Below are 26,611 nucleotides of genomic sequence, written 5' to 3'. Positions count from 1 at the left end.
GTATGGGTAATAAAGTCTGTGGGTAACATAGGTATGGGTAATAAAGCCTGTGGGTAACATAGGTATGGGTAATAAAGCCTGTAGGTAACATAGGTATGGGTAATAAAGCCTGTGGGTAACATAGGTGTATGGGTAATAAAGCCTGTGGGTAAACATAGGTATGGGTAATAAAATATGTGGGTAACATAGGTATGGGTAATTAAGTCTGTGGGTAACATAGGTATGTATGGGTAATAAAGCCTGTGGGTAACATAGGTATGGGTAATAAAGCCTGTGGGTAACATAGGTATGGGTAATAAAGCCTGTGGGTAACATAGGTATGGGTAATCAAGCCTGTGGGTAACATAGGTATGGGTAATAAAGTCTGTGGGTAACATAGGTATGGTTAATACAGCCTGTGGGTAACATAGGTATGGGTAATAAAGCATGTGGGTAACATAGGTATGGGTAATAAAGCCTGTACGTAACATAGGTATGGGTAATAAAGCCTGTGGGTAACATAGGTATGGGTAATAAAGCCTGTGGGTAACATAGGTATGGGTAATAAAGTATGTGGGTAACATAGGTATGGGTAATAAAGTATGTGGGTAACATAGGTATGGGTAATTAAGTATGTGGGTAACATAGGTATGGGTAATAAAGCCTGTGGGTAACATAGGTATGGGTAATAAATCCTGTGGGTAACATAGGTATGGGTAATAAAGCCTGTGGGTAACATAGATATGGGTAATAAAGTCTGTGGGTAACATAGGTATGGGTAATAAAGCCTGTGGGTAACATAGGTATGGGTAATAAAGTATGTGGGTAACATAGGTATGGGTAATAAAGTATGTGGGTAACATAGGTATGGGTAATAAAGTCTGTGGGTAACATAGGTATGGGTAATAAAGCCTGTGGGTAACATAGGTATGGGTAATAAAGCCTGTTGTTAACATAGGTATGGGTAATAAAGCCTGTTGGTAACATAGGTATGGGTAATAAAGCCTGTTGGTAACATAGGTATGGGTAATAAAGCCTGTTGGTAACATAGGTATGGGTAATAAAGCCTGTGGGTAACATAGGTATGGGTAATAAAGCCTGTTGGTAACATAGGTATGGGTAATAAAGCCTGTTGGTAACATAGGTATGGGTAATAAAGCCTGTTGGTAACATAGGTATGGGTAATAAAGCCTGTTGGTAACATAGGTATGGGTAATAAAGCCTGTTGGTAACATAGGTATGGGTAATAAAGCCTGTTGGTAACATAGGTATGGGTAATAAAGCCTGTTGGTAACATAGGTATGGGTAATAAGGCCTGTGGGTAACATAGGTATGGGTAATAAAGCCTGTTGGTAACATAGGTATGGGTAATAAAGCCTGTTGGTAACATAGGTATGGGTAATAAAGCCTGTGGGTAACATAGGTATGGGTAATAAAGCCTGTGGGTAACATAGGTATGGGTAATTAAGTCTGTGGGTAACATAGGTATGGGTAATAAAGCCTGTGGGTAACATAGGTATGGGTAATAATGTCTGTGGGTATGTGGCTTAATATTTCAGAGTGTGTTAACAGCACATACATGGATTAAAATTCTTTCCGTATTTATTCACTTCAGGGGTACTAAGGTATGCTAGTGAGCAGAGTGGACCCAATGATGGATTCAACAGGAACTCTGGAGCACATCCCAGAGACAGACAGACAGACAGACAGACAGAGAGCAGAAACCAAATCCAGGAATGGCATTTACCCAGAGTGCCCACTGGGATGAGAGGGAGGTTATGAGCTCATCAGAGGGGCTATAAGACAGCCATGCACGGTGAATCTAAACCCGAGGCCTGTCAACCTTTATAACATACCACAGATGGCAGAACCGTTAAAGAAAATGGTGTACTTTACTGTGTATGTACATGACAAGGGCCCTCACATGGTTGAGAACATGAGGGAAGATACAAGCTCATATGAGCACCTCAAACACCTCCAACTTAATGTTTACTCCCGTACCTAATTAGACAATAATGGCATTTTCTAGGTGCCTAAGATAAGTTGCTAGAGGTATGGTCATCATACTAGCCTGACAACCACTTGAAAGTACTCCACACACTACTGGTCCTGACTAGAGGTCAGGCATGACCATTGGCATGGCCAATTAATTAGGGCCGATTTCAAGTTCTCATAACAATCGGTAATCTGCATTTTTGGATGCCGATTATGGCCGATTACATTGCTCGTAAGCATTCATTCAAACAGCACTTTGTTTGCCAGCAGCTCTTAGCAATGCTTGAAACACAGAGCTGTTTATGACTTCAAGCCCAACAACTTCTGAGATTAGGCTGGCAATACTAAAGTGCATCCAATGGTCCAATGGTCAAAGGTATATGAAATACACATGGTATAGAGAGAAATAGTCAACGCGTCATAATTCCTATAATAACTACAACCTAAAACTTCTTAACTGGGAATATTGAACCACCAGCTTTCATATGTTCTCATGTTCTGAGCAAGGAACTTAAACGTTGTCTTTTTTACATGGCACATATTGCACTTTTACGTTCTTCTCCAACACTGTGTTTTTGCATTATTTAAACCAAATTGAGCATGTTCCAGATGAACTGGTATCGGCTTTTTTTGGTCCTCCAATAATCGGTATCGGTATCGGCGTTGAAAAATCATAATCGGTCGACCTCTAGTCCTGACACAGGATTAAAAACACTTAACTAAAAAAATGCTACTGTCCAGTGGTCAATCTGTGTGTGATTTGTAGCCCAATGTTAGGCTAATATTTCCTGGCTGACTCTACGGCATCAATCAGGGACCCTGGCATTAGGACTAGATTCAGCCACGGGACGATTTTTGTCGGAGTGGATGGTCGGGGGGCCAGAACATAATAATAATAATTTGAACACTGCAAATTGACCACAACTATGCCCGAAGAGAGATTGGATTTGAAACTAACAACAATTTCATACCTTGCTTACATTGAGACACAATCAAATGTATTTTCTTTATTCTTTGGGAATAATTGGTGAACAGATTTCTAAAATTAAACTCATATTTGATTTGAGTCTTTTTTGTACACCATTTTTTGGTTGGCCGGTTTTGGTTCACGGGCTGCCTGTTGCCGACTCCTGCTATAGTCTGTCTTCAGGTGGACATTATGCTTTAGGTGATGCTGTATCCACTGTATAAACTGAGGAGTGTTGCCACACAGTCACCCAATGAGAATGTAGTACAGATCTATGTAGGAGACTAATCCACTAGCTAGATGAACGTGTATTATAATTGCCTTTATATGATGTGATATTTCCTAGCTACCTGCTACCGAGTGGCTATAGTGGCTAACGCCCCTGCCCCGAAGCTAGCACCAGTTAGCCACGAGCCAGGCGCATCTCCCGGCTAGCAAACAAAATTACTACAACTACAATACCTCTTTCGACATTGCCTGGACCCTTTGTGGACACGGCGCCCAGCTGCACCCCGCCGACGTAACTCCATCCGCTGTGCCCTCAACCGGCCTTTGTCGGACGTCGGAGCAGATGCTTCTACTTACCCCGGTCTGCTAACTTTAAACGCGGTGTCTCCCACGTGCTAGCATAGTAACGACTACCTCGTGGCTTCCCTGCTCCATCTATTGCTGTTCACTGGACCCTATGATCACTTGGCTACATAGCTGATGCCTGCTGAACTGTCCATTAATCACGGTACTCCATCTTGTTTATTTTTTGTTTATCTGTCGGCCCCAGTCTCAAACTCAGGCCCTGTGTGTAGTTAACCGAACCTCTCTGCCCATTCATAGCCATTTTACCCGTTGCTGTTGTCTTAGCTGATTAGCTGTTGAAGTCTTACCCGTTGTTGTCTGAGCTAGCTCTCCCAATCAACACCTGTGATTGTTTTATGCTTTGCTTTATGTCTCTCTCAAATGTCAATATGCCTTGTACACTGTTGTTTAGGATAGTTATCATTGTTTTAGTTTACTGCGGAGCCCCTAGTCCCACTCAACATGCCTCAGATACCTCCTTTGTCCCACCTCCCACACATGCAATGACCTCACCCAGCATAACTAACGCGTTCAGAGATGCAACCTCTCGTATCATCCCTCGGTGCCTAGGTTTACCTCCACTGTACCAACACCCCACCATACCCCTGTCTGCACATTATGCCCTGAATCTATTCTACCACGCCCAGAAATCTGCTCCTTTTATTCTCTTTCCCCAACACACCAGACGACCAGTCTTGATAGCCTTTAGCCGTACCCTCATCCTACTCCTCCTCTGTTCCTCGGGTGATGTGGAGGTTAACCCAGGCCCTGCGTGTCCCCAGGCACTTTCATTTGTTGACTTCTGTAACTGAAAAAAACTTGGTTTCATGCATGTTAACATCAGAAGCCTCCTACCTAAGTTTGTTTTACTCACTGCTTTAGCACACTCCGCCAACCCTGATGTCCTTTCTGTGTCTGAATCCTGGTTTAGCAAGGCCACCAAAAATGTGGAGATTTCTATACCCAACTACAACATTTTCCGTCAAGATAGAACTGCCAAAGGGGGAGGAGTTGCAATCTACTCCAGAGATAGCCTGAAAAGTTCTGTCATACTTTCTAGGTAAACAGTTCGAGCTTCTAATTTTAAAAATTAATCTCTCCAGAAATAAGTCTCTCACTGTTGCTGCCTGTTATAGACCCCCATCAGCTCCCAGCTGTGCCCTGGACACCATATGTGAATTGATTGCCCCCCATCTATCTTCACAGTTCGTTCTGTTAGGTGACCTAAACTGGGATATGCTTAACACCCCAGCAGTCCTACAATCTAAGCTAGATGCCCTCAATCTCACACAAATTATCAAGGAAACCACCAAGTACAACCCTAAATCCATAAACATGGGCACCCTCGTAGATATTATCCTGACCAACTTGCCCTCCAAATACACCTCTGCTGTTTTCAATCAGGATCTCAGCAATCCCTGCCTCATTGCCTGCATCCGTTATGGGTCCGCGGTCAAACGACCACCCCTCATCACTGCGAGCAGCCCTTTCTAATCAACCTGGCCCGGGCATCCTGGAAGGATATTGACCTCATCCCGTAGGTCGAGGATGCCTGGTTATTCTTTAAAATCAATATCCTCACCATCTTAAATAAGCATGCCCCTTTCAAATAATGTAGAACTAAGAACAGATATAGCCCTTGGTTCACTCCAGACCTGACTGCCCTCGACCAGCACAAAAACATCCTGTGGCGGACTGCACTAGCATTGAATAGTCCCCACGATATGCAACTTTTCAGGGAAGTCAGGAACCAATACACACAGTCAGTCAGGAAAGCAAAGACTACAAAGACACTGGGACACTGTAAAGTCCATGGAGAATACAAGCACCTCCTTCCAGCTGCCCATTGCACTGAGGCTAGGTAACACTGTCACCATCGATACATCCACGATAATCAAGGAATATCAATAAGCATTTCTCTACGGCTGGCCATGTTTTCCTCCTGGCTACCCCAACCCTGACCAACAGCTCCGCAGCTGCTTGCCCAAGCCTCCCCAGCTTCTCCTTCACCCAACCCCAGGTAGCAGATGTTCTGAAAGAGCTACAAAATCTGGACCTGTACAAATCAGCTGGGCTAGACAATCTCTTGGGATAGACCCTCTCTTTCTAAAATTATCCGCCACCATTGTTGCAACCACTATTACCAGTCTGTTCCACCTCTCTTTTGTATCGTCCGAGATCCCTAATGATTGGAAAGCTGCCACGGTCATCCCCCTCTTCAAAGGGGTAGACACTCTAGACCCAAAGTGTTATAGACCTATATCCATCCTACCCTGCCTTTCTAAAGTATTCGAAAGCAAAGTTAGTAAACAGATCACTGATAATTTCAAATCCCACCGTACCTTCCCCGCTGTGCAATCCGGTTTCCGAGCTGGTCACGGGTGCACCTCAGCCACGCTCAAGGTGCTAAATGATATCATAACCACCATCGAAAAAAGACAGTACTGTGCAGCTGTCTTCATCGACCTGGCCAAGGTTTTCGACTCTGTCAATCACCGTATTCATATCGGCAGACTCAACAGCCTTGGTTTCTCAAATGACTGCCTCGCCTGGTTCACCAACCACTTCTCAGACAGAGTTCAGTGTGTCAAATGGGAGGGCCTGTTGTCCGGACCTCTGGCCGTCTCTATGGGGGTACCACACGATTCAATTATAGGGCCGACTCTCTTCTCTGTATATATCAACGATGTCGCTCTTGCTGTGGGTGATTCCCTGATTCACCTCCACGCAGACAACACCATTCTGTATACATCTGGCCCTTCTTTGAACACTGTGTTAACTAACTTCCAAACGAGCTTCAATGCCATACAACACTCCTCCCATGGCCTCCAACTGCTCTTAAACGCTAGTAAAACCAAATGCATGCTTTTCAACCGTTCGCTGCTCTCACTCGCCCGCCCGACTAGCATCACTACTCTGGATGGTTCTTATTTAGAATATGTGGACAACGGGGATTGGAGGGACGCCATGTGCGACTGACGTGTTTTCCGTTTGCTCCCGTGGTATTCTTAAAGTTTATGTGAATTCTGCAGCAGAACCGTATTTATTTTCAAATATTCGTTTGGTGATCCCTTTCCGTAAAAACCAAGACTACTTTGCTTCCGAATGTCAGCATGTCGACGAAACATAAGGCCAAAAGCATGACTTTGAGAAAACCCGGCCTACAAGACCCATTCTCATGATGTCACGTTCTGACCTTAGTTTGTTTGTTATTTATTGTTTTGTTCAGCGTTCTAGTACGTCATTAAAAGCTATGAACACTTACCACGCTGCGCATTGGTCCTCCTCTCTTTCTCCCAAAGACGATCGTTACACATCACCGCCCTCTCTTGAGTCTGAGGGCCCAGGGACTCACACTTTACCCGGGAGTGCGGCTCGGCCTGGCGGTGCTGAAATGAACATTCTCGAGGCCATCAAACTACTACGCTCTGAGATAGTTGAAATGAAAACGGAGGTGGTTGCTACGATTGAGGCCCGATACAGGAGGTTTCTGATACTTTAAAAGCAGATCTAACCATCCTGTGGAACGAGACTGTGCCAGCAATCACATCACTCAAAACAACAACAGCGTCGCACACTACAATGATTGCAGCACTGGAGATCTCCGCAACCAATGTCTCCGACTTAGCTACATCCCTGGAGGCTGACGTGAAACGCCTAGCTGCGGATTTGAAAAAGGTGAAGGAGAACTGTGTGAGTTTAGAGGGATTCTCTCCCTTCAACAACCTGAGACTTGTATCGGTCCCAGAGTCAGCAAAAATGCCTCGCGCCACGGATTTCGTTCTGGAAAGGATGTTCTTGCCTTAGATGAAAAGCCCCTGATTGATCGTGCCCACTGGTCGCTGCGCCCAAAGCCCAGGGACGGGGAGAGTCCCCGTGACATAATTCTTCGAGTGCACTTTTTCCATGAGAAGATGGAGATTCTCAGACGAGCCCGCAATACCACTCTGAACTTTCAAGGACAGAGTTTCGGACAGGCCAAACGACTACTTCGCGACCATCCAGGTGTGAAGTATGGACTGCGATTCCCGGCCCGGAAGGAGTAATGTCATCAAAATGAGTGTGTTGCCAAAATTGTTATATTTATTTCAATGTTTACCCATTTTTATGAATTGTTCAGTTCTAAATGTTGTCATTCTGTCTTATTAGTTTTTTTTCCTGTACTTTTTTCAAACATCTACCACCACACATTATTACTCTGAGACAAGTTATTCTGGGGTTTTTGGGCACTCATTGCTTTTCCATTCTATGCTCTAATGACAGGGTTGGATAACGGGAATGCCCAGAGGGGCCGAAATAATGTGATCAAGTACATTTTGTGGAACATCAAAGGGGTTAATAACCCGGTGAAGCGTAAGAGGGTGTTGACACACTTAAAGGGTTTGAATGCAAATGTTGCATTTCTACAAGAGACTCACTTGAGGACTGGTGAGCATTTTAGGATGCGTAGGGACTGACTTGGTCAAGTGTTCCACTCTAACTTTCATAGTAAATCAAGAGGTGCTGCTATTCTGGTTGATAAAGCTACTCCCTTTGTAGCTTCTGAGGTTATTGCTGATCCTAAGGGACGATACGTCATAGTAACCGGTGAACTGTTTTCTACCCCTCTTGTTTTGGCTAGTGTTTATGCTCCCAATTGGGATGACACAAGTTTCATTTCTTCCTTTCTGTCTGCTATTCCCAATTTAGATTCTCATTTGTTGATTTTAGGGGGGGATTTCAACTGTAAAATGTCCCCAGTTCTTGACAAGTCCTCACGAACAACTACAGGCCAATCTAAATGTGCCCTACTTATTCAAACCTTTCTTCAGAAATATGCTATGTTTGAGGCCTGGTGTTTCCTACATCCTACAGATAGACAGTATTCCTTTTATTCTCATGTTCATCAAACATACTCCCGGATTGATTACTTATTTTTGGACAAAAAACTTCTGCCTAACCTTCGGCGGTGTACTTACGAGAATATTGTTATCTCTGACCATTCACCATTAGTGTTTGAACTAGAGTTTCCCCAGTGACCTCCTATGTGTTATCAATGGCGTCTTAACCCCATTTTACTCTCAGATAAGAAGTTTGTCAATTTAATTTCTTCTGAAATCACCTTATTCCTAGAAACTAATTCAACACCAGGTATGTCCTGCTCTACCATATGGGAGTCTCTCAAAGCATACCTACGTGGCCAAATTATTTCTTATACAGCCAACCAAACCAGAGTTTGCTCTCAACGACTTCGGGACCTGAGCGAGTCCATAGCCACATTGGATGAGAAGTATGCTACGGATCCTTCCTCTGATCTGCATAAAGAGCGCCAACTACTCCAATCTGAATTTAAAGAGCTTTCTACCAGGCAAGCTGAACAGTTACTCTTGCGAGCTCGGTACAGAGTGTATGAACAAGGCGACAAGGCCAGTAAACTCCTTGCACATCAGATCCTTAAATCTGAGGCCTCACGTTTAATCCCACAAATAAGGACCCCGTCTGGTGCCACCACAGTTATACATAAAGAGATCAATGATCAATTCAAACAATTTTACTTTGCGCTATACACCTCTGAATCCCCTCAATAACCTTTGCTGATTGATTCCTTCTTTAATGGCTTGAATATGCCTTCAATTGATACAGACTCCCATGACTGTCTAGAAGAAGAATTTACACCTGAGGAGATTGCAACAGCAGTGTCCGCAATGAAAAGTGGTAAATCACCGGGTCCGGCTGGTTTTCCAACCGAATTTTACAGGACGTTTTCTGGTCTGCTTTGCACATTCTTGTCTCGACTATTTGCAGAGTGCCTTAATACCTCAAAGCTACTGCCTAGTCTTTATCAGGCTTCAATTTCATTACTATTAATGAAAAACAAAGACCCCCTGGAATGTGGATCATATCGCCCAATCTCGCTTTTAAACTGTGATTACAAAATCCTAGCCAAGCTTTTAGCCATCCGTATGGAAGGCTCGCTGCACCAAGTAATACACTCTGACCAGACTGGCTTTGTGAGAAATAGGTTTTTGTTTTTCAATATTAGGCGCCTTATGAATATACTGTACTCCCCAGCGTCGGAGGACCCTGAGATGGTGGTCTCACTTGATGTGGAAAAGGCGTTTGACCGTGTTGAGTGGGATTACCTAACAGCTGCCCTTTATAGATTTGGCTTTGGCCCCAAATTCATTGCGTGGATAAAGATTCTTTATTTTTCCCCCATGGCTTCGGTACGGACTAATAACTTGTCCTCTGACTATTTTCCCTTGCACCGCGGATCCAGACAGGGTTGCCCACTCTCCCCCTTGTTGTTTGCTTTGGCAATCGAGCCTTTCGCCACTACGCTCTAATGATGCCATTCAAGGCATAATCAGGATGGGCTTAGAGCAGAATGTCTCGCTATATGCTGACGACCTCCTTTAGTTTATCTCTAACCCTGATACCTCATAGCCACGTGCCTTATCTGTTCATAAAAAGTTTGGATCAATCTCAGGGTACAAGCTGAATCTAGGCAAGAGATAGCTTTTTCCTGTAAACAAGGCTGCTTTAAAGTGCTCTTTTACAAGTTCTCAGTTTAGGATTATCCGGGATCAATTCACCTACTTGGGAGTTAAAGTGACAAGGAAATATTCAAATTTGTTTCAGGAAAACTTTGTTGCTCTAGCAGACAGTTTGAAACAATCTTTTACGTTTTGGAATTTACTACCTCTTTCCCTTATCGGAAGGAGTAATGTCATCAAAATGAGTGTGTTGCCAAAATTTTTATATTTATTTCAATGTTTACCCATTTTTATTACAAAATATTTTTTTATTTCACTGGCTCAAACATTCATGAATTTTATTTGGGATGGCAAAGGTACCACGGATTGGTAGAAAACATTTACAGAAGCCTAAGTCATTGGGGGGTTTAGCTCTACCAAATTCTCAAGACATACTATTGGGCTGCAAACTTCTGTACTGGCTGCAGACTGATCCTACTGGCCCTAGACCACTCTGGGTCCAGATGTAGTCTGAATCGTGTAAACCTGCATCACTTTCTTCTGTGTTGTGCTCGTCTCTCCCAGTGTCCCTAGGCAAAAGGTGTGTCAACCTAATTGTAAAGCAGTCTCTTAAAATTTGGACTCAGTTCCGTTTAGCCTTTAGCCTCCGAGGCTTTTCTCTATCAGGCCCAATCAATCAGAACATTTTATTTCCTCCATCTTTGAATGATGGGGCTTTTGGCATCTGGCACTCACTAGCATCTGGCACTCACAACTACAAATACCTAGGTATCTGGCTAGACTGTAAACTCTCCTTCTAGACTCATTTTAAACATCGCCAATCCAAAATTAAATGTAGAATCGGCTTCCTATTTCGCAGCAAAGCATCCTTCACTCACGCTGCCAAACATACCCTTGTAAAACTGACTATCCTACCGATCCTCGACTTCGACGATGTCATTTACAAAATAGCTTCCAAAAGTCTACTCAGCAAACTGGATGCAGTCTATCACAGTGTCATCCGTTTTGTCACCAAAGCCCCTTATACTACCCACCACTGCGACCTGTATGCTCTAGTCGGCTGGCCATCGCTACATATTCGTCGTCAGACCCACTGGCTCCAGGTCATCTATAAGTCTATGCCTTATCTCAGCTCACTGGTCACGATAACAACACCCACCCGCAGCACGTGCTCCAGCAGGTATATCTCGCTGGTCATCCCCAAAGCCAACACCTCCTTTCGCCGCTATTCCTTCCAGTTCTCTGCTGCCAGTGACTGGAACGAATTGCAAAAATCGCTAAAGATGGAGACTTTTATTTCCCTCACCAACTTTAAACATCAGCTATCTGAGCCGCTTACTGGTCGCTGCAGCTGTACATAGCCCATCTGTAAATAGCCCACCCAATCTACTTTCCTCATCCCCATATTGTTTTTATGTACTTTTCTGCTCTTTTGCACACCAGTATATCTACTTGAACATCATCATATGCTCATCTATCACTCCAGTGTTAATCTGCTAAATCGTAATTACTTCACTACTATGGCCTATTTATTGCCTTACCTCCTCACGCCATTTGCACACACTGTATATTGACTTTCTTTTTTTTCTATTGTGTTATTGACTGTACGCTTCTTTATTCCATGTGTAACTCCATGTGTTGTTGTCTGTTTCGAACTGCTTTGCTTTATCTTGGCCAGGTCGCAGTTGTAAATGAGAACTTGTTCTCAACTGGCCCACCTGGTTAAATAAAGGTGAAATAAATCAAATAAATTAATGGTTATAAAGGCATTCTTATGGAAAGATCGAAGCATGTAGGAATGTAACCTCCATGGGTTAGGCAACAGGGCACCCCTCTAAATCCCCCAGTGCCAGCATACTACCTCCTTTCTACTTTTGCTTATCTCTGTTAATGACATTCACATCATGATGAAGCACAAATGCATATTCCCTATCCAAAACATTACACACAGGAAGGAAGCAAAAGACAGGAGACGCGTATGGAATTTGAGGAATTCCTGGTCGGACACTGTTTATAGAAATGATAAATTCATGGAGGAGGGCCTGCTTCCTGGAATAGGATGTGCAGCGCCATGACAGAGGGGAGAAAGTAACAAGGGATTACTGTGAAAAATGTGTTAGGGAAATAACTTGCGTGTTTTTCCGGTCTCAACCAAGATACAGTATGGTGATGGTGTCCCACCCAAGGATCCTTTCTTAAGGCCTGCTGCCTCCAGTTTCCCACTTTGTACTTAAAAGGTCAGAACTGTGCTGTACACAATTAGATGACATCAGTTATGGGTCTCTAAGTATGTCTGCAATGAGTTATAACAACCCCCATCCTGAAATAGACTCTGCTAAATGTGGTGTTACCTGCTAAATGTGGTGTTAAAGTAGCTTTAAAGCAGCACTAACTGCAGCCTGCTCCCTGACACCTCCACTATGGCAGAAAGAAATAACACCGCTCCCGCCTGATTGAAATGGTAATTCTGCTCGTCATCTGGGAATTGACATTCATTCTCAGCTGTGTGTTTTCTAAACAGCCCCTTTATAGTCTCTCCCCTCCCCTCTCTCCCTCTGCTCCCTCCCAGCTCTCTCTCTCTCCCTCTGCTCTCTCCCCTCCTCTCTCTCCCTCTGCTCCCTCCCAGCTCTCTCTCTCCCTCTGCTCCCTCCCAGCTCTCTATCTCTGCCTCTGCTCCCTCCCAGCTCTCTCTCTCTCCCTCTGCTCCCTCCCAGCTCTCTCTCTCCCCCTCTGCTCCCTCCCAGCTCTCTCTCTCTCCCTCTGCTCCCTCCCAGCTCTCTCTCTCCCTCCCGGCTCTCTCTCTCCCTCTGCTCCCTCCCAGCTCTCTCTCTCTCCCTCTGCTCCCTCACAGCTCTCTCTCTCTCCCTCCCAGCTCTCTATCTCTCCCTCTGCTCCCTCCCAGCTCTCTCTCTCTCCCCCTGCTCCCTCCCAGCTCTCTCTCTCTCCCTCTGCTCCCTCCCAGCTCTCTCTCTCTCCCTCTGCTCCCTCCCAGCTCTCTCTCTCTCCCTCTGCTCCCTCCCAGCTCTCTCTCTCTCCCTCCCAGCTCTCTCTCCCTCTGCTCCCTCCCAGCTCTCTCTCTCTCCCTCTGCTCCCTCCCAGCTCTCTCTCTCTCCCTCTGCTCTCTCCCAGCTCTCTCTCTCTCCCTCTGCTCCCTCCCAGCTCTCTCTCTCCCTCTGCTCCCTCCCAGCTCTCTCTCTCTCCCTCTGCTCCCTCCCAGCTCTCTCTCTCCCTCTGCTCCCTCCCAGCTCTCTCTCTCTCCCTCTGCTCCCTCCCAGCTCTCTCTCTCTCCCTCTGCTCCCTCCCCAGCTCTCTCTCTCTCCCTCTGCTCCTCCCCAGCTCTCTCTCTCTCTCCCTCTGCTCCCTCCCAGCTCTCTCTCTCTCCTTCTGCTCCTCCCAGCTCTCTCTCTCCCTCTGCTCCCTCCCAGCTCTCTCTCTCTCCCCTGCTCCCTCCCAGCTCTCTCTCTCCCCCTGCTCCCTCCCAGCTCTCTCTTTCCCTCTCCCTCTGATCTGCTCTCAGCTGTCTGGCTCTCTCCCTCTGCTCCCTCCCAGCTCCTTCTCTCTCACCCTCTGATCTGCTCCCAGCTCTCCCTGAAAACAGTCCTCTGAATCCCTTAAGCTGTCTCATTCCCATCATGTAAAGCCCTCCCTGCTCTCTCTTTCTCCCTCTGCTCCCTCCCAGCTCTCTCTCTCTCCCTCTGCTCCCTCCCAGCTCTCTCTCTCTCCCTCTGCTCCCTCCCAGCTCTCTCTTTCCCTCTGCATCCTGATCTGCTCTCACTGTCTGGCTCTCTGCGTTTGATGCTTGTCACCTCCCTGCTCCTTCTTTCCAACAATCCTATACTGTGAAACACTCTGCACCCTGAAAACAGTGCTGTGAATATTAAACTGTCTCATTCCCATCATGTAAAGCTTTTCCCTGTCCTCCCTGCTTTCTCTCAACCTTCCACCGACCAAACATACTCTCTCTCTCTACCTTCCACCGACCACACGTACTCTCTCTCTCTACCTTCCACCGACCACACGTACTCTCTCTCTCTACCTTCCACCGACCACACGTACTCTCTCTCTACCTTCCACCAACCACACGTACTCTCTCTCTCCACCTTCCACCAACCACACGTACTCTCTCTCTATACCTTCCACCAACCACACGTACTCTCTCTCTCTCTACCTTCCACCGACCACACGTACTCTCTCTCTCTACCTTCCACCAACCACACGTACTCTCTCTCTCTACCTTCCACCGACCACACGTACTCTCTCTCTACCTTCCACCAACCACACATACTCTCTCTCTCTACCTTCCACCGACCACACGTACTCTCTCTCTCTTGCTCTCTCTACCTTCCACCGACCACACGTACTCTCTCTCTCTTGCTCTCTCGACCACTCTTTCTGAAACACGTACTCTCTCTCTCTACCTTCCACCAACCACACGTACTCTCTCTCTCTTGCTGTCTCGACCACTCTTTCTGAAACACGTACTCTCTCTCTCTTACTGACTCTCCCTTCCACCGACCACACGTACTCTCTCTCTCTTGCTCTCTCTACCTTCCACCGACCACACGTACTCTCTCTCTCTTGCTCTCTCGACCACTCTTTCTGAAACACGTACTCTCTCTCTCTACCTTCCACCAACCACACGTACTCTCTCTCTCTACCTTCCACCGACCACACGTACTCTCTCTCTCTTGCTCTCTCTACCTTCCACCGACCACACGTACTCTCTCTCTCTTGCTCTCTCGACCACTCTTTCTGAAACACGTACTCTCTCTCTCTACCTTCCACCAACCACACGTACTCTCTCTCTCTACCTTCCACCGACCACACGTACTCTCTCTCTCTACCTTCCACCGACCACACGTACTCTCTCTCTACCTTCCACCAACCACACGTACTCTCTCTCTCCACCTTCCACCAACCACACGTACTCTCTCTCTCTACCTTCCACCAACCACACGTACTCTCTCTCTCTACCTTCCACCGACCACACGTACTCTCTCTCTCTACCTTCCACCGACCACACGTACTCTCTCTCTCTACCTTCCACCAACCACACGTACTCTCTCTCTCTACCTTCCACCGACCACACGTACTCTCTCTCTCTACCTTCCACCAACCACACGTACTCTCTCTCTCTTGCTCTCTCTACCTTCCACCGACCACACGTACTCTCTCTCTACCTTCCACCAACCACTCTTTCTGAAACACGTACTCTCTTGCTCACTCTCTGGCTCTAATATCGAATTCAGGATATTATTACGTTAAACCCCTTTGCACTCCTTCCACCAAAATGTATACAGTACATATACACACACACAGACCCCATGTATATTTATGCTTACTGAGAAAAAGCATGTACCTGGAGAGGCATAAGCGTGTTACTGTTACTGTCTGTTCGGAACATGTTCTCCTCCATCCAGGATTTGGGGCCCATGGAGCCGGCGGAGCGGGGGAACTTGGGAGGTGCAATGACGTTACTGGGGAAGGGCTTCTTCATGGGGGAAACCTGGCTGACAGAGCCCGGGATGCCCATGCCTCCACCACGTCGGTGGTCCCGACCCCAGGACATATTCCCAGAGCCCCAGCCACTCCCCTGGTGACTGCCAGTCCAGGGAGACTGCTTCACCATGGACTGAGGAGAGAGAGAGAGAGAGAGAGAGAGAGAGAGAGAGAGAGAGAGAGAGAGAGAGAGAGAGAGAGAGAGAGAAAGGGAAGGAGGGGTAAGAGACCCAATGTGAAATTGTGTGTTGTTGAACCAATATTTATTGTTTGTATTTCCTGTGTTTCTCCCTCTGCCACAGTCTACAATTTCCCGTGTTTCTCCCTCTGCCACAGTCTACAATTTCCTGTGTTTCTCCCTCTGCCACAGTCTACAATTTCCTGTGTTTCTCCCTCTGCCACAGTCTACAATTTCCTGTGTTTCTCCCTCTGCCACAGTCTACCATTTCCTGTGTTTCTCCCTCTGCCACAGTCTACCATTTCCTGTGTTTCTCCCTCTGCCACAGTCTACCATTTCCTGTGTTTCTCCCTCTGCCACAGTCTACCATTTCCTGTGTTTCTCCCTCTGCCACAGTCTACCATTTCCTGTGTTTCTCCCTCTGCCACAGTCTACCATTTCCTGTGTTTCTCCCTCTGCCACAGTCTACCATTTCCCGTGTTTCTCCCTCTGCCACAGTCTAAAATGTCCTGTGTTTCTCCCTCTGCCACAGTCTAAAATGTCCTGTGTTTCTCCCTCTGCCACAGTCTACCATTTCCTGTGTTTCTCCCTCTGCCACAGTCTACCATTTCCTGTGTTTCTCCCTCTGCCACAGTCTACCATTTCCTGTGTTTCTCCCTCTGCCACAGTCTACCATTTCCTGTGTTTCTTCCTCTGCCACAGTCTACTATGACCTGGTCCTGTGTTTCTCCCTCTGCCACAGTCTACTATGACCTGGTCCTGTGTTTCTCCCTCTGCCACAGTCTACTATGACCTGGTCCTGTGTTTCTCCCTCTGCCACAGTCTACTATGACCTGGTCCTGTGTTTCTCCCTCTGCCACAGTCTACTATGACCTGGTCCTGTGTTTCTCCCTCTGCCACAGTCTACTATGACCTGGTCCTGTGTTTCTCCCTCTGCCACAGTCTACTATGACCTGGTCCTGTGTTTCTCCCTCTGCCACAGTCTACAGTCTACTATGACCTGGTCCTGTGTTTCTCCCTCTGCCACAGTCTACTATGACCTGGTCCTGTGTTTCTCCCTCTGCCACAGTCTACTATGACCTGGTCCTGTGTTTCTCCCTCTGCCACAGTCTACTATGACCTGGTCCTGTGTTTCTCCCTCTGCCACAGTCTACTATGACCTGGTCCTGTGTTTCTGCCACAGTCTACTATGACCTGGTCCTGTGTTTCTCCCTCCAGTCTACTATGACCTGGTCCTGTGTTTCTCCTCTGCCACAGTCTACTATGACCTGGTCCTGTGTTTCTCCCTCTGCCACAGTCTACTATGACCTGTGTCCTCTGCCACAGTGTTTCTACTATGACCTGGTCCTGTGTTTCTCCCTCTGCCACAGTCTACTATGACCTGGTCCTGTGTTTCTCCCTCTGCCACAGTCTACTATGACCTGGTCCTGTGTTTCTCCCTCTGCCACAGTCTACTATGACCTGGTCCTGTGTTTCTCCCTCTGCCACAGTCTACTATGACCTGGTCCTGTGTTTCTCCCTCTGCCACAGTCTGACTATGACCTATGACCTGGTCCTGTGTTTCTCCCTCTGCCACAGTCTACTATGACCTGGTCCTGTGTTTCTCCCTCTGCCACAGTCTACTATGACCTGGTCCTGTGTTTCTCCCTCTGCCACAGTCTACTATGACCTGGTCCTGTGTTTCTCCCTCTGCCACAGTCTACTATGACCTGGTCCTGTGTTTCTCCCTCTGCCACAGTCTACTATGACCTGGTCCATGTGTTTCTCCCTCTGCCACAGTCTACTATGACCTGGTCCTGTGTTTCTCCCTCTGCCACAGTCTACTATGACCTGGTCCTGTGTTTCTCCCTCTGTCTACTATGACAGTCTACTATGACCTGGTCCTGTGTTTCTCCCTCTGCCACAGTCTACTATGACCTGGTCCTGTGTTCTCACAGTCTACTATGACCTGGTCTGCCACAGTCTACTATGACCTGGTCCTGTGTTTCTCCCTCTGCCACAGTCTACTATGACCTGGTCCTGTGTTTCTCCCTCTGCCACAGTCTACTATGACCTGGTCCTGTGTTTCTCCCTCTGCCACAGTCTACTATGACCTGGTCCTGTGTTTCTCCCTCTGCCACAGTCTACTATGACCTGGTCCTGTGTTTCTCCCTCTACCACAGTCTACTATGACCTGGTCCTGTGTTTCTCCCTCTGCCACAGTCTACTATGACCTGGTCCTGTGTTTCTCCCTCTGCCACAGTCTACTATGACCTGGTCCTGTGTTTCTCCCTCTGCCACAGTCTACTATGACCTGGTGAGTCCTGGTCCTGTGTTTCTCCCTCTGCCACAGTCTACTATGACAGTCTACTATGACCTGGTCCTGTGTTTCTCCCTCTGCCACAGTCTACTATGACCTGGTCCTGTGTTTCTCCCTCTGCCACAGTCTACTATGACCTGGTCCTGTGTTTCTCCCTCTGCCACAGTCTACTATGACCTGGTCCTGTGTTTCTCCCTCTGCCACAGTCTACTATGACCTGGTCCTGTGTTTCTCCCTCATTACTCTCTCTCTCTGTCTGTCTCCACTATACATCCACACTGACACCACCAATGTCCATTACTCTGTCTGTCTGTCTGTCTGTCTGTCTGTCTGTCTGTCTGTCTGTCTGTCTGTCTGTCTGTCTGTCTGTCTGTCTGTCTCCACCAAACATCCACACTGACACCACCAACTCTCTCATGCACACACTCAAATGCTGTCATGCAGCAGTCTCCAGCCCCCTACCCTATGCTGTATGTATGTACAGCTCTTGATGCCAATAGCACTTTGGAGCCTGCAAATAGGAGTCATGAAATCTCCCTTGTGACTGAGAGCAAATCTATTGCTGCAGTGGGGATGTTCTTTCTAGCTGACACAGGCAGGCCACCGTATAGCATCACCCCACCCCCATGATGAGGGCTATGTGTATAGGCTCTGGTTATCAGATATACGCCCCCATGAAGTAAAATCCCATGACCCCCAATGTCAGTACAGCCTCTCTCTGCCTCTCTGACTTCAGATAGAGAGCATCAGCCTGAACCAGTGATAAGTGATGACTATGCCCTGCTCTGTGCCAGCCTCAAGCAGAGAACAAAAGTCAGATTCAGTGATGCTCCCTTGTTTGCCTCTCACCCCTCCCTCCCCGTCAGCCTCCCCTGCCCTGCTACTGAGGGAGAAACTATGCATACAGATGTAGGATCTTCATTTGATCACCCTGTTGCAGGAGAACTTTCCTGCAATGCGGCACATTTAAAACTTGTGGTTTATTTGAAGTTTAAAAAGGCTTCTGAAGTTCGTAATTCCCACTTTGAAAATTCAGACTTGATTTTCCCTTAAGAAAAATGTATCAAGCCCTATAAAAATGTCCATAAATTATAATCCACAGAATAATTCCCCTTCCCTGTTGCTGCGTGATTATTTTCCTGCTGTAGCAAACTGGCTCAAATTAAGATCCAACATCTGTATAGCAGCAGTTATCTGTATAACAGAGGACACGACAAATGCATTACAGATAAAACCTATTTGCCTTCTATGATCATGGGTTTAGATTGATGAAAGGTACACACACACACACACACACACACACACACACACACACACACACACACACACACACACACACACACACACACACACACACACACACACACACACACACACACACACACACACACACAAAGAGAGATAGCTGCTTTTCAGGTCATGCCTTATCTCAGCAGTGTCACATGAGAAGGTCCTAGCCATTAGGAGTGCTGGTTGGCATTTTCTCCATAATGGTTTTGGGGGTTGAGGCAGGCCTGAAACTGTTTGCTGTAGGTTAACTGACAACTGGAGAAGACAAGCCAGTGTGGGGTTCGTCTATGAATAATGCAGTCAGTCCCTCCCCTGCCCTACCCTAGCAGGGCAGTCCTTCTACATGGACCTTCTGTCCCGGGAGCACAGGGCCACATTAGTTTTCATTATCATAACTGGGTTTATGCACTTCTGCATAGTAACATGTAATAACATATATGTATAACCATGGCTTGAGCCCAATACAATCTAAGAGGTGTGTATAAGCCTAGTAGCATACATTAGCTTTACAAAAACGATGATATTATCTCCCAACTCTTTAACAGCTTCTTTCTATCTGTCATTTTAAAGGCTCAATCCTCTATTCTATGGGGATGCTGATGTGGGGTTTTCATGTGAACAGGTGAATAAAGCTCACCTGGTGGTGGTGGTTGTAGTTGTTCCTCTGCTGCAGGAAGGCGCCCTGCTGGTGCTGATGATGGTGCTGGGGGTGCATCTGGGGGCTGACGGGGGACCTGCGGCTCTGCTGCTGCGGCTGCTGGTGGGCGTTGATCTGGGGTGAGAACTGGCTGCTGAAGCCCTGCACGTTAATCCCTGGGCATGGATTAGTCGACACCGGAGAAAAACTCTGGAAGAAGGCCGGGTTGATAGACGAGGGGATACCGGGATAGAAGCTGTTGTCTGGGTCGGTATGAGCCAACTGATTAATCGCGTTTGAGTGGTGGATAGGGTTGGCCGAGTTAGAAACGGGTGGTGGTGGAGAGCTGGTCTGAACGGACCACGGGGTTCCGAATCCAGGAAGGGGAGGTGAAGCTGAGGCGCCACTCGGGTTCTGCATCTCTTGGTTCTGGAGGTTCGGAAAACCGCCCCCGAGTCCTCCGGACAACATATTGCCGGTGCTACTGCCATTGCCGTTATTTATATGGTGGGTGATGGGGGAGTCCATTTGGATCCTAACCTTGTTTGGATTTACGGAAGTCGGCGATGGCAACGCGGCAGTCTCCACATCGGCTTCAACCTCCTCCACTGGCTAGCGGCTGATTTGTCCCGGTCTGGAGTATGCGCTGCGCTCGGTTTCGATGGAGACTTGAGCGGTGAAAGGCTGCCTCTGCGGCAGGTGACTGAATTTTCCTTGGGGTGGGGGCGACTTAACTGCTGATGTATTTTCCGGTCGTGCTGAAGGTCACAGATAGACTGCGTCGGGCAAAAATGACCAAAATATGGAAAATCTGGATTCTGGTTCAGGTGGTTGTGGAGGAAGTGAGGGCTCCTAGCTGGTTGTTGGTTTGGTTTGGTTGCTGTATCCCGGTTTTATTGATTGTGTTGTTGTTGCTGCTGTAGTTTTCCGCTGTTGACTAGGGTCGTTGTTCGGTTGTCACCCCCACAGACTCATTCTGCATGTTTTGCTGATGCGCAGCAGCTGACAGGAACAGTGGGGACAAGGCAGCGAGGCTACTGCGCGAAACCAAGGGTGAGCCGGGGCACAACTGGACGATGGAAACCGCAGAAGAGGAGGAGCATTATGATCAGAAAGCGCGTCCGTCGAGAAGGGTATAGTTAGTTGTGTCCAATGGTCGCTGTCTGTAATAAACCGAACCCGTAATCATCAATTTATTTATGTAAAAATATGTATTTGAACGAAGTTTTTTCAATTCTCCGCCTAGAACAAGAGAACACAGTGCAGAATAGATGCGTCGACAAAGAAGTAGCCTAACGAGAGAGGAGGGGTTTGTCTCTGTTCAGTCGGCGTTTTCTACAATTAATATTATGTTCTTATTTTAAAATCGATTAATATAGGCCCCTATTTATAAATATATCCGGTTATATTGTAGCCTGCGCAATCCAATCCTGACTGACCGTGTACCCCTCCTCTCGTTACCGGCCGGGCTGCTGCGGCAGCGGATTAAAGGTCCCCAGTGAATGACGCCTACGTCACGTCCGCATCATGTTCTGTTCTGACCCTCGTTTCGCCCTTTGTAGTGAATGCTGCTGAGCCCTTCTACCGGCCGGAGCTGTAAAGAACACCGCATTGTTTACGTCATTCTTTCCTTATTCACAAGGTCCAGTATTTCATCATGATGTCCTGAATATTAAGCTTTAAATGTAATTTCTGAGTTTGTTTTATCTACTGCAGGTTTGGGCAGAATGAGCACATCCAGTGTAGCTTGACATGGGCAGGAGCTCACTGGAGCAGAGTACCGGCACCTCAAATGTTCTACTGCTTGACCTCCTATTCCTTTTATTGAATATTAGCTCAAAAGTATTGTGGGGCTCCTGCTCCTAAATATAAACAGTAGGCCTACCAGAACCCAAAATGAGTACCAGCACCTCACCTCGTTAGTCCAAAATCCGGCAGATGGTAATATTGAGTCATTTCATTTGACTGTCCAAAGGGAATATGCAGCTGGCTATACATTCTCCATTTAGGCTGCAAAGGCGTCATTTTCCTCCTTAACTCCATTTAATGGCTAGAAAGGAAAATGCATACTTTCTTTAACACAACACACATGATCATAATCAGAAGTGGCTATACCTTTTCAAAGCTTTATAACGTGCTGTTTAATGGATTTAAACATTAGAGTCTGTGTTGATCCAGTCACTGAATGGGGCGTTTCCCTGGGTCAGTATTTGCATTCAATCTCATCAATCTGTAAATGATTGCTGGTAGAAAGTCTATCTAGTTACTACCTCCAATACTGACGGTTTGTGTTGATGAAAGGGACCAAGAACTCAAACGATTGTGAAGATAATTGGGTGTCTGTTGCGTTTAAACCTGCATAGAGACTGCATTTAACATGGTATACACAGAATATGGACTTGGTATTTTACCAAGAAAAATCTTTGAATGAATAGGTGTGTCCAAACCTTTGGCTGGTACTGTACATATATACAGTATATATCATCTGACATAATGAGGAGGAATATCACCGAACCACACTGGTGTGTGTCATAGTCAACATTCAATTTGCTGAGCACCTAACAATCACTTACATACACATACGTACATACAGGGCTAGTTTCTTAGGTAAACATCTGTCGTTCTGCCCCTGAGCAAGGCAGTTAACCCACTGTTCCCCGGGTGCCGATGATGTGGATGTCAATTAAGCCCCCTGCACCTCTTTGATTCAGAGGGGTCGGGTTAAATGCGGAAGACACATTTCAGTTGAATACATTCAGTTGTACAACTGACTAGGTATCTCCCTTTCCCCTTTCCCTTTCTCATTCCATTACCTTTCACCCCCAAGATGTATTATATCCATGTAATAAAAGTATGAAATCTGCAATAAAGATTTTGTGACAGATATGCAACCTATCAGAATCTGAGGAAATCTTGAGACCAACACAAGCAAAGGCTGCCACTATAACACATTGGTATCGGACCACAACTGGCTGTATGATGCTTCACTCATTACGTTTTTTTACAAAACAAAGAATTTCTCTCCAGTGATCTCTTGCTTATCTCATTAAGCAACAGAGGTTACTCTTCTCTGTCCTCGTTGCACTTTCAACTGTTTAGTTGGTAAGTAGACACCATCTGTACCCCACCAACCCTCCCCCCATGTGTCCCAGAAGGGACATCCCACCAGTGAGGGAAGGGGCAGGTGTGGCAGCCACCGAGGGTGCTGTGAAATCATATGGCTGTGATTACCCAGTCTGGGGTAAGTGGTGGGGGAGTGATGATGGGGCAGGCAGGCTGCCAGCTGTTAGTGCTGGCCCTCCTACACACCCACACACACTGATTAGACAGGGCCGGGGGAGGGGACCATGCCTGGGGCCTGGAGGGTGCTGTTGCAAGGGTGACTGGTGTGGGTTGTTCTCTGAGGCTCAGGCCTCCAACTGCCCTATCCCTGGGCTGGCAGTGGCACATGCAGAATATGACACCTAAATCCCAACCTCTAACCTACACATCTTATTCATTTTGTATTTTTATTTAACCTTTATTTAATGCCAAGTAAGTTAAGAGCAAATTCTTATTTTACAATGGCGGCCTACCCTGGCCAAACCCTCCCCTAATCCGGACAACGCTGGACCAATTGTGCGCTGCCCAATGGGACTCCCGATCCGGCCGGTTGTGATACAGCCCGGGATTGAACCAGGGTCTGTAGTGACGCATGTAGCCCTGAGATGCATTGCCTTACACGGAACCCAAACCGGCTGCGCGCGCATGCACCACCGTGCATACATTTATTTTGTCCCCCTACACCATGGGTGTCAAACTCTGGCCCGTGGGCCAAATTTGGCCCGCGGGGTAATTATATTTGGCCCGCGAGACAATACCAAATTACTACTAGAGCTGGCCCGCCGGTATTATACAGCGCATTCACCACTAATACTACGAATCCCATAATGCTCTGTGGTTTCGCGCGCCAATCAGGACAGGACCCAGAAACGCTCTCTCCTCTGTGACAGTAGTCATAGCAACATAGACGCTACAACTGTCAGCGAGCTAACCCTTCCCAAAAATGGCGAAAAGAAAGGCAGAAAACAGGAGCTTTCTGGACAAGTGGGAGGCAGAATATCTGTTTACATATGTAAAAGACAAACCTGTTTGTCTTGTTTGTGGAGTCAACGTGGCTGTAAGTAAGGAGTACAACATTAGACGACACTATGAAACGAAACACCATGACAAATACAAGGACCTGGACATGACTCAAAGGAGCCAGAAAGTAGAGGAGATGAAAATAAGTTTGGTTTCACAACAGAATATGTTTAAAAAAGCCACATCACAAAGCGAGGCTGCTGTAAAGGCTAGTTATATAGTGGCAGCAGAGATCGCAAAATCAGCCCGGCCCTTTAATGAGGGAGAGTTCATGAAAAAGTGCATGATGAAGGTTTGTGACCTCGTATGCCCAGAGAAAAAACAAGCATTTTCAAACGTGAGCCTGAGCAGGAACACAGTAGCTGATCGCACATGTGATCTTGCCACCAATCTGTATGACCAGCTGATGGAAAAGGGAAAAGATTTTGTTGCGTTCTCCCTCGCTGTGGATGAGAGCTGCGACGCATCTGATACTGCTCAGCTGTCAGTCTTCATCCGTGGAGTGGACTCAAATCTGTGTGTTACGGAGGAGCTATTAGGAATCAAATCAATGCATGACACAACCACAGGAAAGGAAATCTTTGAGGAGGTTTCCAAATGTGTAACTGAAATAAAGCTGCCGTGGGATAAACTCGTTGGATTAACGACAGATGGTGCGCCAGCGATGTGCGGTAAAAAGAGTGGACTGGTGGGCATGGTTCGGGAGAAGATGCGGGAAGAGAACTGTGCAGGTGAGCTAACTGTTTACCACTGCATCATACATCAGGAAGCACTGTGTGCCAAAGCCCTAAAGATGGAACATGTTATGACCACAGTAACACAGGCAGTTAACTTTATAAGAGCCAAAGGTCTAAATCACCGCCAGTTTAAATCTTTTCTGGAGGAGTGTGGTTCGGAATACGCAGACGTGCCGTATCACACAGAGGTGAGATGGCTAAGCAGAGGAAAAGTACTGAACAGATGTTTCGAGCTGCGTGAGGAAATATGTCAATTCCTGGAAACCAAAGGGAAGGATACAGCAGAGCTCCGGGAGCAAAAGTTCCTGTGTGAGCTGGCCTTTCTCTGTGACATCTCGAGCCATCTCGATGCGCTGAACCTGCAGCTTCAGGGGCGGGGGCGCATCATCACAGACATGTACGCTGCAGTGAGGGCCTTCAAAACTAAACTGTGCCTGTGGGAGAATCAGATGCTGCAAGGAAACCCTTGCCATTTTCCCTGCTGCCAATCCATAAAAGTGCAGATCTCTACCGCCGTGTTCCCATGCGCACAGTTTGCTGAAAAACTCAGTGTTCTCGCCGCTGAGTTTAGCCGGCGATTTGCCGACTTCGATGCCCAGAAATGCAAGTTTGAACTGCTTAGTAATCCCTTCGCAGTTGATGTGGAAAATGCACCAACCAACATCCAAATGGAGCTGATTGAACTCCAGTGCAACGACACGCTGAAGTCAAAGTATGATGCTGTGGGCGCCGCACAGTTTCCACGGTTCATCCCTGACACAATGCCTCAGCTCCGCACCCAAGCTGCTCAGATGCTCTCCATGTTCGGCAGCACTTATCTATGCGAGCAACTTTTCTCCTCGATGAAGATGACCAAAACAAGACGTCTGACTGATGAACATCTTCGCTCGATACTGAGGATTGATTCAGCTCAGAGCTTGAGCCCAGACATTGATGAACTAGCATCCAAGAAGAGATGCCAGGTATCTGGCTTGGGCACATCAGATTAGACCAGTGTGCAATAATTAACGTTTTCTTTATGCACTTTTTCTTGCTACAAGGCATGGGCTTGAATGGTTGATTGATTTATTATCATTTTATTTGTAAAATTATTAGCCAGTGGAAAAAGTTGATTTTGGTATTTAAATCAGAAGGCTGCAAATAGAAAAGAGGCATACAATTTTTATTTAAATTTGATTTATTTAATAAATGAATGCCATTGATGTGTTTTTTCATTTGAAATTCGATTTTGCATGTCTCCACTATTAAATTATATATTGTATGGTAATAAGTGATGCTTGTTCCATATTCAATGTTAAAGCAAAACTTGTTTGGGTCCATATTAAAAGGTTAATTTGTTCAATGTTGGCCCGTGACTTTGTTCAGGTTTTACATTTTGGCCCACTGGGTATTTGAGTTTGACACCAAACGTGATTAGGACATGCAGGTTAAAATATCAAAACAAACTCTGAACCAATTACATTAATTTGGGACAGGTCGAAAAGCATTAAACATTTATGGCAATTTAGCTAGTTAGCTTGCACTTGCTAGCTAATTTGTCCTATGTAGCTAGCTTGCTGTTGCTAGCTAATTTGTCCTGGGATATAAACATTGAGTTGTTATTTTACCTGAAATGCACAAGGTCCTCTACTCTGACAATTAATCCACACATAAAACGGTCAACCAAATCGTTTCTAGTCATCTCTCCTCCCAGGTTTTTTCATCTTTGAACTTATATGGTGATTGGCATCTAAACTTTCATAGTATTACTACACCGACCGGCAACACAGTTTGTCTTTCAATCACCCACGTGGGTATAACCAATGAGGAGATGGCACGTGGGTACCTGCTTCTATAAACCAATGAGGAGATGGGAGAGG

General features: G+C 46.5%; 1 protein-coding gene and 1 long non-coding RNA gene across 6 annotated transcripts in view; both read right to left on the bottom strand.

Moving 5' to 3' along the window:
• The window catches only part of LOC118374299 (cytoplasmic polyadenylation element-binding protein 2-like), a 33,942-nt gene extending 11,061 nt beyond the window's left edge, over nucleotides 1-22,881 (bottom strand). For 2 of the 4 annotated variants that reach the window (XM_052460021.1, XM_052460025.1), the window contains exons 1-2: nucleotides 19,894-22,880; nucleotides 15,350-15,622 (exon numbers count right to left, since the gene is read on the bottom strand). In XM_052460021.1, coding sequence (XP_052315981.1) covers nucleotides 15,350-15,622; nucleotides 19,894-20,421 — 801 coding nt within the window. In that variant the 5' untranslated portion in view covers nucleotides 20,422-22,880. Of the gene's footprint in view, nucleotides 1-15,349; nucleotides 15,623-19,893 lie in introns of all 4 variants that reach the window. The other 2 variants (XM_052460015.1, XM_052460009.1) reach the window with 2 other exon arrangements.
• On the bottom strand, nucleotides 16,674-19,225 carry LOC127906801 (uncharacterized). Of its 2 annotated transcripts, XR_008062882.1 has the most exons (5): nucleotides 18,024-19,225; nucleotides 17,641-17,960; nucleotides 17,545-17,584; nucleotides 17,217-17,416; nucleotides 16,674-16,827 (listed from the first exon to the last, which is right to left on the bottom strand). It is a non-coding gene; the product is annotated as an uncharacterized LOC127906801 (long non-coding RNA). The 2 variants fall into 2 exon arrangements; XR_008062883.1 differs by lacking the exon at nucleotides 17,545-17,584.
• Nucleotides 22,882-26,611: the final 3,730 nt, after the last annotated feature.

Source organism: Oncorhynchus keta, chromosome 1 (genome assembly GCF_023373465.1).
Source record: "Oncorhynchus keta strain PuntledgeMale-10-30-2019 chromosome 1, Oket_V2, whole genome shotgun sequence".
In the NCBI taxonomy this organism is placed as follows: domain Eukaryota; kingdom Metazoa; phylum Chordata; class Actinopteri; order Salmoniformes; family Salmonidae; genus Oncorhynchus; species Oncorhynchus keta.
Note: the sequence above shows the minus strand (reverse complement) of the source record. Positions and strands in the feature narration are given on the sequence as shown.